Source organism: Prionailurus viverrinus, chromosome A1 (genome assembly GCF_022837055.1).
Source record: "Prionailurus viverrinus isolate Anna chromosome A1, UM_Priviv_1.0, whole genome shotgun sequence".
NCBI lineage: Eukaryota > Metazoa > Chordata > Mammalia > Carnivora > Felidae > Prionailurus > Prionailurus viverrinus.
Genome location: NC_062561.1, coordinates 101429067 through 101442162, shown reverse-complemented (window position 1 = coordinate 101442162; position 13096 = coordinate 101429067). Strand labels below are relative to the sequence as shown.

Genomic DNA, 13096 nt, shown 5'->3' with positions numbered 1-13096 from the left:
ACATATGTGTGTGTGTGTTTGTGTGTGTGTGTGTGTGTGTGTGTGTGTGTATATATATATATATATATATATATCCCTAGGTAAGTTATGTATAAAGTTTGAAGATCTTGAGCATTCAACACGCAGATTCCAGTGAGGAGAAGGCATCTACATTTCAAACAAGAACACTATGGTCTCCCCTACACTCTCAGGTTTGAGAAGCACTTTTGAAAACAAAAGTGGAGGGCTGAGAAAGAACATTCCTTCAGAGTAGCTTAGGTATACTAAAAAACACTGCTATAGATCCATCCCCCCCATAACAGTTTGGAAAGCAAGGAAGATTATGATTTTACAAATCTGTTATATTACCTTAAAACTAATAACCTGAATGAGTCTATATAACATAAGGGGTTTAGATTAAAAATCAAACCCAACTTTACAACTTTCACATTGCACCAAGATAAATTTATTCATACTCAAACTTCTATAGACTTTTATCGAAAAAGTCAAATACCTTATTTAAAAGTCCCATCCAAATGGGAAATAGAAATTTACAGCTCCTGCTACTCAACTCTGAAAAGCCTCAATTAAACAGAACGCTTAGCGTTCACAGATTTCTAGTTCACACTAGGTCAGTAGTTTGTTTTGATCCTAGCTGGTGGAAAACGTTCATAGTCCTCAAAGGAAATACAGGTCTTAGAATTCAGCATAGACACTAACTCTCAATACATTTTAAGCCAGCTACATGGTACGTATAAAGGGTTAAAAAGATAAACTCAAAGTTTCATCTGTTTTGCTAGGCAATTTTTACTAATTCTTAGGAGATGCTGGTTTTGACAATAAATCTAGCAAACATTTACTAAATGCAAATGTTCAAGATTTTGTGAGGAACACAAAGATGATCAAGGCACTATCCCCAGCCTCAAGAAGCATATAATCTAAGGGGAGGTGGGATTTGGCTGGGAACCTGTATATACAAGTCGCAGAGTATGGTCAGTGATGAAAACGGTTCCCGGAAGTTCCAAGTTTCAGCTGAGTTTTAGATAATGGACATTTTACAGTAATTTCCAATTGATTTGGTGTAGAGTTGCACGAGCCAAGAAAGCTTACAAAAGCACTTTATAAAGAAGTACAGCCTAAGGTAAACAAACCTCTGGGCAATTTGCTTACATTTTAATACACACACACACACACACACACACACACACTTAAAACTGGGCTATGAAGTGTGGGTGACTTCATTTAAATGCAAAGCAATTCAAACCTGAAATGGATCTAGGAGGCCAATTAGAGTTAACAGTGTTTCCTCTGACAAAAACAGGAACACTCAACTTCAGAGACCGCTGACCATGCGAGAAAAGAGGAAAAAGGGAGTGAGGACCGGTTATTTCTTCCTGGCAACTTAAAAAAATAAAACAAACAAACAAAAACAACAGAAAACCCAAACCAGCACTTTCCTGGACTACTCCCTCTCTTCAACTTTGCATTTTATAAACGCTCGTATTCTTAAAAAGTCTAAGAACTAAAGAAGACAAAACCGGTCAAGTGCATTCAACAATACAAAACAGAGGCACCTCCCTCAAGGGGAACTAGCAGTCCATGAAGGGCCATGACTGGGAAAAGTGCATCCACAAGCTCCCTGGAGAGCCACGGCCACTCAACGCTCCGTTCACTGCTCTCCCCTCCCAGGGGCACACCCTCCCTTGGTAAAGGAAAAGCGAGCACCTCTCCAAAGGGGGCTGCGGAGGTCGCCCGGGAGGGTGGTAAGGTTTACCAGGATTCAGGGCAAGACCCTCGGCTTTGGAGAAGAGGTGCAAATGACACCGAGGAAGGCCGGCTGAACCGGGAAAGGGCGCTGCAACGCTCGGGCCGGTCCCGGCCCCTCAAAGGATCAGGTCGACCCCCAGCCCGCCAGGCTGGTCTCGTGAGGGAGGCTGGCCGCCCAGGCCACGCTCCAGCCCACTGACAGGTACCAGAGGCGGGCCCGCGTCACAGGTGTCGCCCCGACCAGGTCCCCGCAAACCCGGGGGGTGGGGAGGGACAAGTCCCGGCCGGGGAAAGGCACCTAAAGGTGAGACGCGCGGCAGGAGCGGAGCGCAGCACCCATGGCGACGCGGTCTCACCTCTAGGGTGGACACAGTACTGGTGAACAGGTCTTCTCCGTCTTCCAGCTCCTCAAAGTCGGTGGGCTTCCCGTCCCCCAGCGGAGGAGGCTCCCTCTCCGCCGCCATCTTCGCTCGTCCAGACGACTGCGCGAGCGGGGCCTCGCGGACCTGTCACGTGAGCACGCACGGCAAAGCTGGCGCGCTCGCCGCCTCGCTCCCCCGCCCCCCGGCCCCGCCCCTCGCGGCCCCGCCCCGGCCTCGTGATGCCGCCCGCCCCTGAGCGCGGCGCTGAGCCCCGCCCCTCCGCCTCTCCATCCACCTCCGCGTCTGGGTGGCCATCCCCTCTCACCGCCCGCTTGCTGTGCTGTCGGTGGAAGACTCGTGCACTTTTATTACCATCACCTTCGTAGCAAGTCTGGGCCACTTTTAAAACCGGCATTACCGCTTTTCAAGTGTCCTTCAGGAAGGTGGAAGAGTTTGGGGACCAGTCTTTAGGCTTGGATTATACACAGATTGAGGGCAAGATTGAGGTTTGGTGGAAAAGAGACACCTCTTTAGGCTGTCCCACAGATCTCTTTGATATGATTGAAATGTTCTCTGTCAGCGCTGTACTGTAGAGTAACTGCTGGCCAGGCATGACCACTGAGCCCTTGTAACTACTGTGACGAAGGAGCTGAGTTTTAAATTTTATTTCACTTTAGTTAACTTAACTCCAAATACATGAGCCACACATTAGTTTTGCTTCATAAAGTAAGAGAAAGCCTGGACAAATAACAGGAAAAGCAGTGAATGATTGGCGAGAGCCTAATAATTCCCTCCACCAATTACTAGCGCCTCATCCTGGGATGGTCTTTTGGAGACTTTTCAGCTTCAATTTCCTTAGCAGCAAAATGGAAATGTTACTAATCCTCCAGTCACTTGATTGCACAGGATTATTCTCAGGATAATATGAGAAAATATGTGAAAATATTCTAAAGGCTAAAAAGTGCTTTGCTAATGCAAAGTATGCTCGTGGAAAATTAAAAGAGGGCATTGCCAACAGCAACCTGGGGTTATAATTTTGCTGGAGGAATAAAAAGCTTTGATGGGATTCTTTACAAATTAAGTATAAACTCTCAACACTCAAAGGCATGGGAATTAGGCCTGGGTGCTACTGACTATGTGCAAAACTTACTTAGCATCTCTGGAACTTATTTTTTAAACTGCATTAGAGCAGGTTTTTCTATTTGCGAGGATTTTTTTTTGCATCCCTAAGCTTTTTTTTTTTTAATGTTTATTTATTTATTTTGAGAGACAGAGAGAGATAGCGAGGTGGAAAGGGCAGACAGAGAGAGAGAGGGAGAGAGAGAATCCCAAGCAGACTCCACACTGTCAGTGCAGAGCCCAACACAAGGCTGGAACAGTGAGATCATGACCTGAGCTGAAATCAAGAGTCAGGCCTTCAACCAACTGAGCTACCCAGGCGCCCCCACTCCTAAATTTCTACATTTCTATGATGATTATCAAGATGCATTAGCCCAAACCATGAGTAATTTAAATAAGTATATCAAACTTCAAATGTTGCTTGGGTTAATTTCATGCAGAGACCGATTGCCACCATTGTGCTACCATCACCAATGCTTTCTGGAGCCACTGCTGTGTCCCTGTCTGGAAGAATCAGCTGTTGAGGTGCATTCCCCGGCCTGCACCCCACCAACCTACAGTCTGGACCTGTCACTGATCAAACACTTTAACCTCTTCTGAAAGCTCACAGCCTGGGTAGACAGGATTCTTCTCTGCATCCCTAATGTTTACCCCTGTCTCTGTTTATTGCTTACTACTTTCTGTCTTCTGCTATGACCATTTGTATTCCCAGATTATTTTTTGTACTACACATCTGATTTGGTTGAAATAAGTACAGCCACCTTTGACTGAAATTAAAAGTGGCTGTTCTGTAAAAGGGAGGTACATGCAGAATGACCTTCAGAGGCCGAAGAGGCCGTAAGACCAAGAAATGGTTTATTAAGGAGACTTACAGACAGAAGTGTCCCTTCGGTGGCAGCAAGCAGAATAGATCTCCACAACACTACCTCCCATAAGATCTGCTTTTATAGACGTAGAGGCTGGGGAGTACTTGCTTGGGGACCACACAGGAGGAGAGTTTAAAATAGGTGTGTGCCATAGTCATATCTCCAAAGCAGATCAGGGACGTTATGCCCTGAGGGTGTACTTAAGGGTGCGGTTAACAAAAAGAAAGAATGTGTTGGGGGTGTTGGTGGGGCTGTGCTCAGGTAGGCTTCAGGTCACAGAGGGGTCATCATGGTGGATTTGTCCAAGATGGCATTCGTCTGGTTCACAAAGTGGCTTAAAAAAATGTAGTTTGTCATGTAGGACCATGGAGGCTCTATGAGATCATTTAGGATTTATGGGCTCCTTCTGTTGCTTTACCCTCCCTAGGATGCAATCTCTTCCTCATGGTCAAGTAAGCTCTCCACCGCAACTACTTTCCAGCTGGCAGAAAAGGAGTAAAAGGGAAAGAGAATGCCATCCCCTTCCCTTCAAGGGCCGAATCCAGAAGTTGTACACACCACTTCTGTCCACATCTCTTTGAACAGCTCATTAGTTACATGGCTATCTCTAGCTATGGGAAACGAGGAAATGCAGTTGTTATTCTACTCCCTAAAAATTAGAGGTTCTCATACTCTGGAGGAAATGGAAACTATCATAGGGAACCACTAGGCTCTGTTATAAAGCATTCATTCACTCTTTTCATGATAGCATAACTGGCCCTCCTTCTGGGTAACCATTCCTTTCTAAAAGTCTCCTCCAACTCAAGAATGGAGGGCTGACCTAGGCTCTAAGCCAAATACTATTGACTCCTTTAGTCCTAGTGATTGATAGGAGGTCAGAATCAGCTGTATTTCCCACAAATTCTTAGGATCTTTGGTTGTCTTTCTTTCCCTATTCAACCTGAATTCCATGAGCCAGAACTATAAAAATTGTCTTACTATTTTTCTCAGGTGCTTTTATGCCTTGGTTTTTGCTTTTCTGTTTAATCTTCTCTGAAATCCCAAATTCAACCACCAGCCTCTCTCATCTTGTATCCATATTGCTAAGACCATTTGATAAGTAACCCCCAACGTTAATTGAAAGTCGTATAAGTCCATGATCTCAAACCTCCAACTCTGTTATTTATTTCTTTTCCAAATCCTCTTTCTGGTAGAAGTTCTAAAAATTAATTTTCTCCTCAAGCATCCTATCACCTTTTCTGCTCATTTTCTTCAGATGACTTACCATCCTTCTTCAATGACAAAATAAAATCTGCTGAGTGAATCCACTAGCCTTCAAGCACAATTGAAAAATTCTCTTCTCTGTGTTCTCCCATCACTTCTCTGTATGTTTCTAAAACACCTATCATATTGTACTGTGATCATGGCCTCTTTTCAATCACCCCTAATAGTCTGGAGGATCACTGCATTTAGGGGCTATTTCTTAAGTGACTTTGGATCCTGGGTCACCCTGTATTAGTTATCTATTGCTGTAAAACAAATTACACCAAACTTAAATGGCTTAAAAACACAAAATAGATTTTCTCATGCTACCTGAGGCTCAAAAATCCAAGTGCACCTTAGCTGAGTGCCTCTGACTCGGGGGTGTCCCACAAGTCTGAAATAAAGATATCTACCGGAGCTATAGCCAATTCAAGACTCAACTGGGAGAGGATCTCCTTCCAAGCTCACTCTCATGGCTGGTGGCATGCCTCAAGTTCCCACTGGCTGTTGACTGGACATGTGAGTTCGCTGCCACACAAGCCTCCCTGTAATGCCCCTCACACCATATATGTCAGCCTGCTTTCCCTCTAGGAAAGAGAGAGTGAGACAGCACCAATAACAAGAGATGGTGAGCAAGACAGAAACCAGCGTCTTTTTATAACCTAATCTGAGAAATAGCATTTATTTACAAGTTAACACCCAAAGGGAGGGGCAGAACAAGGGTGTGAATAACAGGAGGCAGGGATCTTGGGGGCCCTTTTAGAGGTTGCCACAAACCTCTAGTGTTTAGTACTCAATAAAATATAAACCCTATTAATACCTTCAATGGAAAAATGAATGAATACACAAAACTCAGAAAAGAGGGCTAAGTGGAAAATATAGTAGTTAAAGCAACTAGCACAAAAAAAGATCCAGACAGTCTGGGCAGCACAACCCTAAGGGTCATTTAAGAAGCAGGCAAAGGGGGGAACCTGAGTGGCTCAGTTGGGTATCCAAGTCTCGATTTCAGTTCAGGTCATGATCCCAGGGTCGTGGGATCAAGCCCCACATCTGGCTCTGCACTGAATGGGGAGCCTGCTTGGGATTCTCTCTCTCTCTCCCTCTGTTCCTCTCTCCTGGTCACATACACTTTCTTTCTAAAAACAGAAAAAAAAAAGAGAGAGAGAGAGAGAGAGAGAGATAGGAAGGAGTCTAGGAGAGAGGGCTATAAAGGAAGTAAAAGGACAAAGAAGAGTGTTTATTCATATTAAATGTGTTGGGCATATTAATGAGATGATGACTGAAAAGGGTTAATAATTAATGAGCACAAAAAATGGATACAGCAAGTTGTGATGGTTAATTTCTTGTGTTAACCTGCCCAGACTATGGTGCCCTGATATTTGGTCAAACATTTTTCTTGATTTCTCCATGAAGATGTATTTGGGATGAGATTAACATGTAAATCAGCAGACTTTGAGTAAAGTAGATTGCCCTGTATGATACGGGTGGGCCTCATCCAATCAGTTGAGGGCCTTCATAGAACAAAGACTGACCTCCCCTAAGCAAGAAGGAATTTTGCCAACAGACTGCCTTTGGACTTGAACTGCAACATTCCCCTGAGTCTCCAGCCTAGTTCTTTTTCTCTGGAGAACCCAGACAAATATACAAGTATAGACTTTTCTTTCAGGACATACAAATGGAAAGAATGACAGAATAGGTTAGTAACTTGCTGAACACACAGGTTTATTTTTTTGTGTGTATGTTTGTTTTATTTTAGAGAGATTTACACATGTTCATGTATTAGGGAAAGAGGTGAAAGCGGATCAAGAGATTGAAAATATAATACAGAGAGATATGATCAGAAGGGAAGAGATCTGAAAGGATACAGGCAAGAATGGGATAAAGGGCAAGAAGTAGGAATTTGCCTTAAAAAAAGAAGGTACACTTCTTCCTCTGAGAACAGAGAGAGAGAAGTCAGAGTCTTGTATTAGCTATTGTGCATAACAAACCATCCGAAACGTAGTCGTTGAAAACAAAACCATTTATTATTTCTAACAAGTCTGCAGGTCAGTGAGGTGGTTCCACTGGACCAGATTTGGCAAATCTTGTCTTAGGGCTTGTTCAGATTATATCTGTGGTCTACTGAGGGATTGACTAAGGGCTGGCAGGACAAGGCTGGTCTTGGCTAAGACAAGTCAATGCTGCTACCTGTATTTTCATCCTTCTAGGCTGGGCTTCTTCTGAAGACTAAGACAGTGTTCCAAAAAAGAAGGTGGAGACACACAAGAACTTTTTCAAGCCTTCAGAGAAGTCGCAGAGCCAACCCCAGGGTGAGAATGGGAGGGGACTACAAAGTTGCAGGGCAAAGGGTGTGGAAAAGAGAGGCCATTAATTTGGGCCACTGATGGAATCAGTTTACCACAGGGTGGATGCATTCATAGACTTATTGTATTATTATTGTATGTAGACTTATTGTATGTATTACATAGACTTGTAAATACTACAGGGACAGGAAATGGAAAAAGTCCACACCTAAGAGCACTTTTTTCCCTATGGGGTAAGAGAGACTAATTTCTAAGAGAAAAGAGGTCAGTATCAAGCACAGGTGGCATGAGGAAATTGGAGAGTATTTTCAACAGATCTTGTGAAGTTTTGGAGAGAATATTCACCCGGGACATATAAGGAACTGGCGAATAGTACTGGAAGCCTAAACTGAGGTGGAGACCATATGTTTCTGGTGGCAATAATCCCAACATTTGTGTTATTTTCTCCTGTAGTCTAGCATTGGAGGTGTAGGAGTGGAGGTGGATGGTTGGATTGATTCAAGGTTAGATATTTTTAGAATGAGCTTGGTGGAAAGATAAGGCAGCTAAATATCTTGAGACCCCTGAAAAGGGAGGGGGAGGCCAGAAATAGGTGCCTTCCAATGACAAGGAGTGATAGCAGGTGGTATGCATCTAAAGAAGAAGAAACTGTTTTCAAGGATATTAAAAAGTGGTAGTACAAAAGTGATTTTAGAACCCAGCATGAGCTATCTTTTTGGTGAAAAGTGACCTACTACTCGAGGCATTGAGGTCAAAGGAGTTTTCTGGGAAGAAATCAATGATATAAGAACATTTGATTGCATAGGAACTGGGGCTATAGGAGCCACAGTGAAAAGAGAAAAATGGAAGTCAGATATGGATGGAAGGTTGTATAGGAGTGAGGCCAACAGATCCAGAAGACTCTGGAGAGACCTTTTCCTTGAACATAACTTCTACTGAGTGAGGTGACATATAGGGTAGCAGCTATGAACAAATAAGATTTGTTATGATCTTTGCAATTGTAGTGGGAGAAATAATCCTTTGGTTGCTTAACCAAATAATCCTTTGGCTGCTTAACTTTTAACAATTGTTCAGTGAAAATATTGAAGCTCCTTATTCAAAGATAATGAAGGACTTTACATTTGTTGGAGGAAGGAAGAAAGGAAGTCAAGCATGGTGTTCTCTTTCTCACAGATCATAAATATGCAGACTACCAGTACTCTAAAAGTATCAGTGATCCCTTAACCAGTGACTTCACTAGTAGCTATGAAATGGGTCTAGAGTTGTGACCCCAGTGTCTCAGTCCCTGAATGACACCAGACTCCTAGAGACTAAACCGTTCTTTCAAAATAACTGTTTGCTCACTCGTATTTCTTGAACACCATGAAGGGAGACACGCAGATTGTGACACTTAAATGAACAAAAACCCGTTATCCCTTCCCCTCCATGTTTCCCCTCAGATGGCCAACTGCCCTTGCACCTCTCTCACTCCAAAATGCCCCTGCCAAATCCTTCACCGTATGTTTCTGGGCTTTGTTTTCTTGCTACCCACCCGCTGCCCACTTCCCTGGCAACTACCGCAGTCACAGTTGACTTCACGGCCATGAGATGTGTGCAGCCACACTGTATCCTGCACTCAGAAGTGCCCCATGCTGAGTTTAATGCTTTAAGGCTTTGCTCTCACTGTCTGCAAATTCTTAACAATTATGAACAAGGGGTCCTGCATTTTCATTTTGCACTGGGTCCTGCAAATGTTATAGCCAGCTGTGACTCCAGCCTGCCAGTTATGACAGCACCAGAGGACGCAGCAGAATTGGATGTCTCCTGTCCCCCAGGGCAAGGGGAAGAATAGCTTATGCTCCACTCTCCATGCTGTTCTTAAGAGAATTGACTCAGTGGCTTTGGTGGCTTCACCCTTGGCTCTCACCTCTCTCTCCTTCTGGGAGGAGTAATACTGAATGTTGTAGACCCTTACGTATTGGCAATTCTTGTCCCATCAATGCGTTCTTTGGAGGACAATAAATCAAGTTCAGAGATATATGTTTATAAGGTTAGGTTTCCAGGGACTGGCGCATGTGAAGAAATGCTTAAAGGAATTTTTCAGAAAAATAGAATGTTGGCAAACAAAATTAGAGACTATTCGATATTTCCAAGACATGTATTTATGAATACAGGACTCAGGGGACATAGTTCTTGACCTGGGTGAGCGGAAAATGGAGACGGAAACCATGAAACATGGAGGAAAGACCTAGGGAAAGAAGACCGTGCTGGAGGTCAGGGAAAGAAACCGGACCACGGTGAAAACAACATAAAACTAAAATCCAGTTATCGCAGAGAACAAACTAAGGGTTGCTGCAGCGGAGGTGGGTGCAGGGACGGGCTATATGGGTGATGGGCATTAAGGAGGACACCTGTTGGGACGAGCACCGGGTGTTCTTAGGTAAGTGATGAATCACTAAATTCTACTCCCGAAACCAATACCGCACTGTATGTTAACTTGAATTTATTTATTTTTTTTTGTTTTTTGTTTTTTGTTTTTTGTTTTTTCAACGTTTATTTATTTTTGGGACAGAGAGAGGCAGAGCATGAACGGGGGAGGGGCAGAGAGAGAGGGAGACACAGAATCGGAAACAGGCTCCAGGCTCTGAGCCATCAGCCCAGAGCCTGACGCGGGGCTCGAACTCACGGACCGCGAGATCATGACCTGGCTGAAGTCGGACGCTTAACCGACTGCGCCACCCAGGTGCCCCTGTTAACTTGAATTTAAATAAAATCATCATCATCATCATCATGAAAAAAATGAAGTCTGTACACAGAAAAGTAAGTAAGTAAATAAATAAATACCAGGTATTACAGGGTCTTTTTTTCCATTCTTGTCATCAAGCCCATCTCCTACGTCAGAGACTTTCTCGTTCCAAAGAAAGATAGTATCTTTTTGTCCTTCATTGCCCTTGACATGGCACCTTACACATTGTACTCTATCAGTATTTGTTGTTGAACTGAAAATACATCTAAAAAAGACACAAAGCCAATTCTTTTAGATCAAAGGAAGGAAACTGTCAGCCTGTGGGCTTGACACAGATGGGATTTATTTGGCACACAGTGGGTTTTTTTTTTTTTTTTACGTTTTAATGAACTGGCAATATTTAAAAATCAGGAATTTTACATAAAAAACCACATTTCTGGCTTCTCTTTAAAATGTGAAAAGATCTGGCTATGTATGCTCTCCAGATCTCTCAAGTCCCCAGTTCACCCTGTTGTTCTCCCAACAGGAATGCATTCTCACCTGCCACTCCCCACCCCCAGGTGGCTTGATCCCCCAAATCCAGCCCTACCCCATTGCTCCTTAAGAGTAAGCATTAGGTTTCAGGAGGCATCATGGCAATCCAGAATAAAGAGAACTTTTCCTCCTTCCTTATAGCCAGGGATGGCCATGTAACTAAGTTCTGGTCATCTTATTTAATGTCAACGAAGTTTTACTCACAACTTTTAGGAAATGTCTTTTTCTTCCTGAGAGAGAGAAAGAGAGATCACAGGTCGGGGAGAAGGGCAAAGGGAGAGAGAAAGAGAATCTTAAGCAGGCTTCACGCTCAGCATGGAGTCTGACTCAGGGCTCGATTCCACGACCCTGGGATCAAGACCTGAGCGCAAATCAAGAGTTGGACACTCAACCGACTGAGCCACAAGATGCCCCCTGGGAAATCTCTTTAAAAGGAAGAGACTTGCCTTTCACCCTCTTTCTCATCCTGTAGGCTGGAATTCAAATGTAATTGCTGGCACCGTGACAGACGTCTTTGGCCATCAAGGAAACCAGGGACTGGTGTAGGAATGCAACAGAGGGGACATGACTCCCTGGCTCTGAGAATCTGCTGTTCCAGCCCAAAGATGCTTCCCTCCAGGCTTTTACATCAGATAGAAACAAACTTCTTTATGTTTCAGTCACCATTCTTTGGGAATTTTTGTCACACATAGCCAAACCTAATTCTAAGTAATACAACTACAAATCATCTCTGACAAGCATGGGTTTTCCTTATAATGACCACTGTTATCAGAAGTCAAATACCTTGAAAAATCCTAGTCTTTGGGAGGAAGGATGTATGCAGTAAGACCCCATAGTTTCAGAGCAGTAGGTATACATCCCATGAACACACATTGATTGAGGCTCCTTCGTCTCTAAAACTACCACGCGGTGGTAAAACACGCAGGCTTTGCAGTTTCTGATTATCCTGATGCTTCAATTTCCTCATCTACAAGATGAGGGTAATAAAAATAGTAACTTCCTTAACGGTGTCTTCAAAAGATTAGAGGAGATAACGCACAGAGCTAAACAGAGAAATCTCATTCCTTAAATTCTAGGCAGATGAGGCAGAATGGTGGCCTGGAGGCGGTGACGCATATGGCATTAAAGAGAGACACATTTTATTTTCTGCTTACACCGCTCTTCCCACAGCAAGAAGCATTACCAAGGGTGGCAGGAATACCGAAAAAGTTTGCAGCCGACCATGAAAGAGCTATGTGGTGACTTCAAGCCAGCATATATATGATCTATTTAAAGTTCAGACTAATGGGGGAGTCTCGAATCTTACCATTTTTATATCACACTTAAATCAGCCCCCAAAGCAGTACATCTAATGACATTTGAACGGGAATTATGTTTTCTTTCAAAGCACCATTATGAGACAAGTGAATTCTCAAAAGAGCCCTGAGGTTTACTGAGAAACTTAATTCCTTAATGGGAATGAGCTCCTGGCCAGCATAGTGCCCGTGAAAAAGAAACACTGTACGTACAAACGGGGATCAGAAGAAATTCCAAGCGTTTGGTGGTGTTTTGTCAAATTAAAAAAATGTTTCCCTGTGCCAATATCTAATCCCTTCCTGAAACAATTTCTAGTGAAGCCAAAACTTTAACCATAGCTTTAGTTGAAAGTAAAGATAGAGCTTAGAAAAAATAAAGAAGTTGGTGTCACTTTAAGGAAGTAATTTAAAAATGGTTTTATCTTGTCAAACAGAGCGTAAATGGAAAATATTTGCATAGATGGAAAAAGAATATTATACGCAGAATCAATATGTTACTTACAGAGTTATAGTGTGATGTTGTTGTTCATCACTCAGTGTCTTTAATGAGAACATCCTATTCCTCAGTGTGTTTTTATATTAAAGTTGTCACGTTGCAATGAAGAAGCAGGCTTCACATATCATTCCCCGTTGCCCTCCCCGTTTGAAAGAATGTTCTAATTAAATAAGAACTCTGAGTCTTCTTTATATTTCATAATGATATGATGTTTCATGAATAAATTATATAAAATGACCCTAAATATCTGAGAAATCATATTTGTAATTGTTAGAAACTGTACAATTAATTTTTTTCTCACAAATTTTAAACTCTATGAAGGTGTGATTGTGGGGACATTTAAAAAAATTGTTTTTTAACGTTTATTTATTATTGTGAGACAGAGAGACAGACCATGAGCGGGGTGGG

At 43.0% G+C, this 13096-nt stretch overlaps 1 protein-coding gene across 1 annotated transcript in view; it reads right to left on the bottom strand.

Moving 5' to 3' along the window:
- SNX2 (sorting nexin 2) overlaps positions 1 to 2255 on the bottom strand; it is a 56392-nt gene extending 54137 nt beyond the window's left edge. The window contains exon 1 of the mRNA XM_047858610.1: positions 2103 to 2255. Within this exon, the coding sequence (XP_047714566.1) occupies positions 2103 to 2210 (108 nt within the window). The 5' untranslated portion in view covers positions 2211 to 2255. The remainder of the gene's footprint in view (positions 1 to 2102) is intronic.
- Positions 2256 to 13096: the final 10841 nt, after the last annotated feature.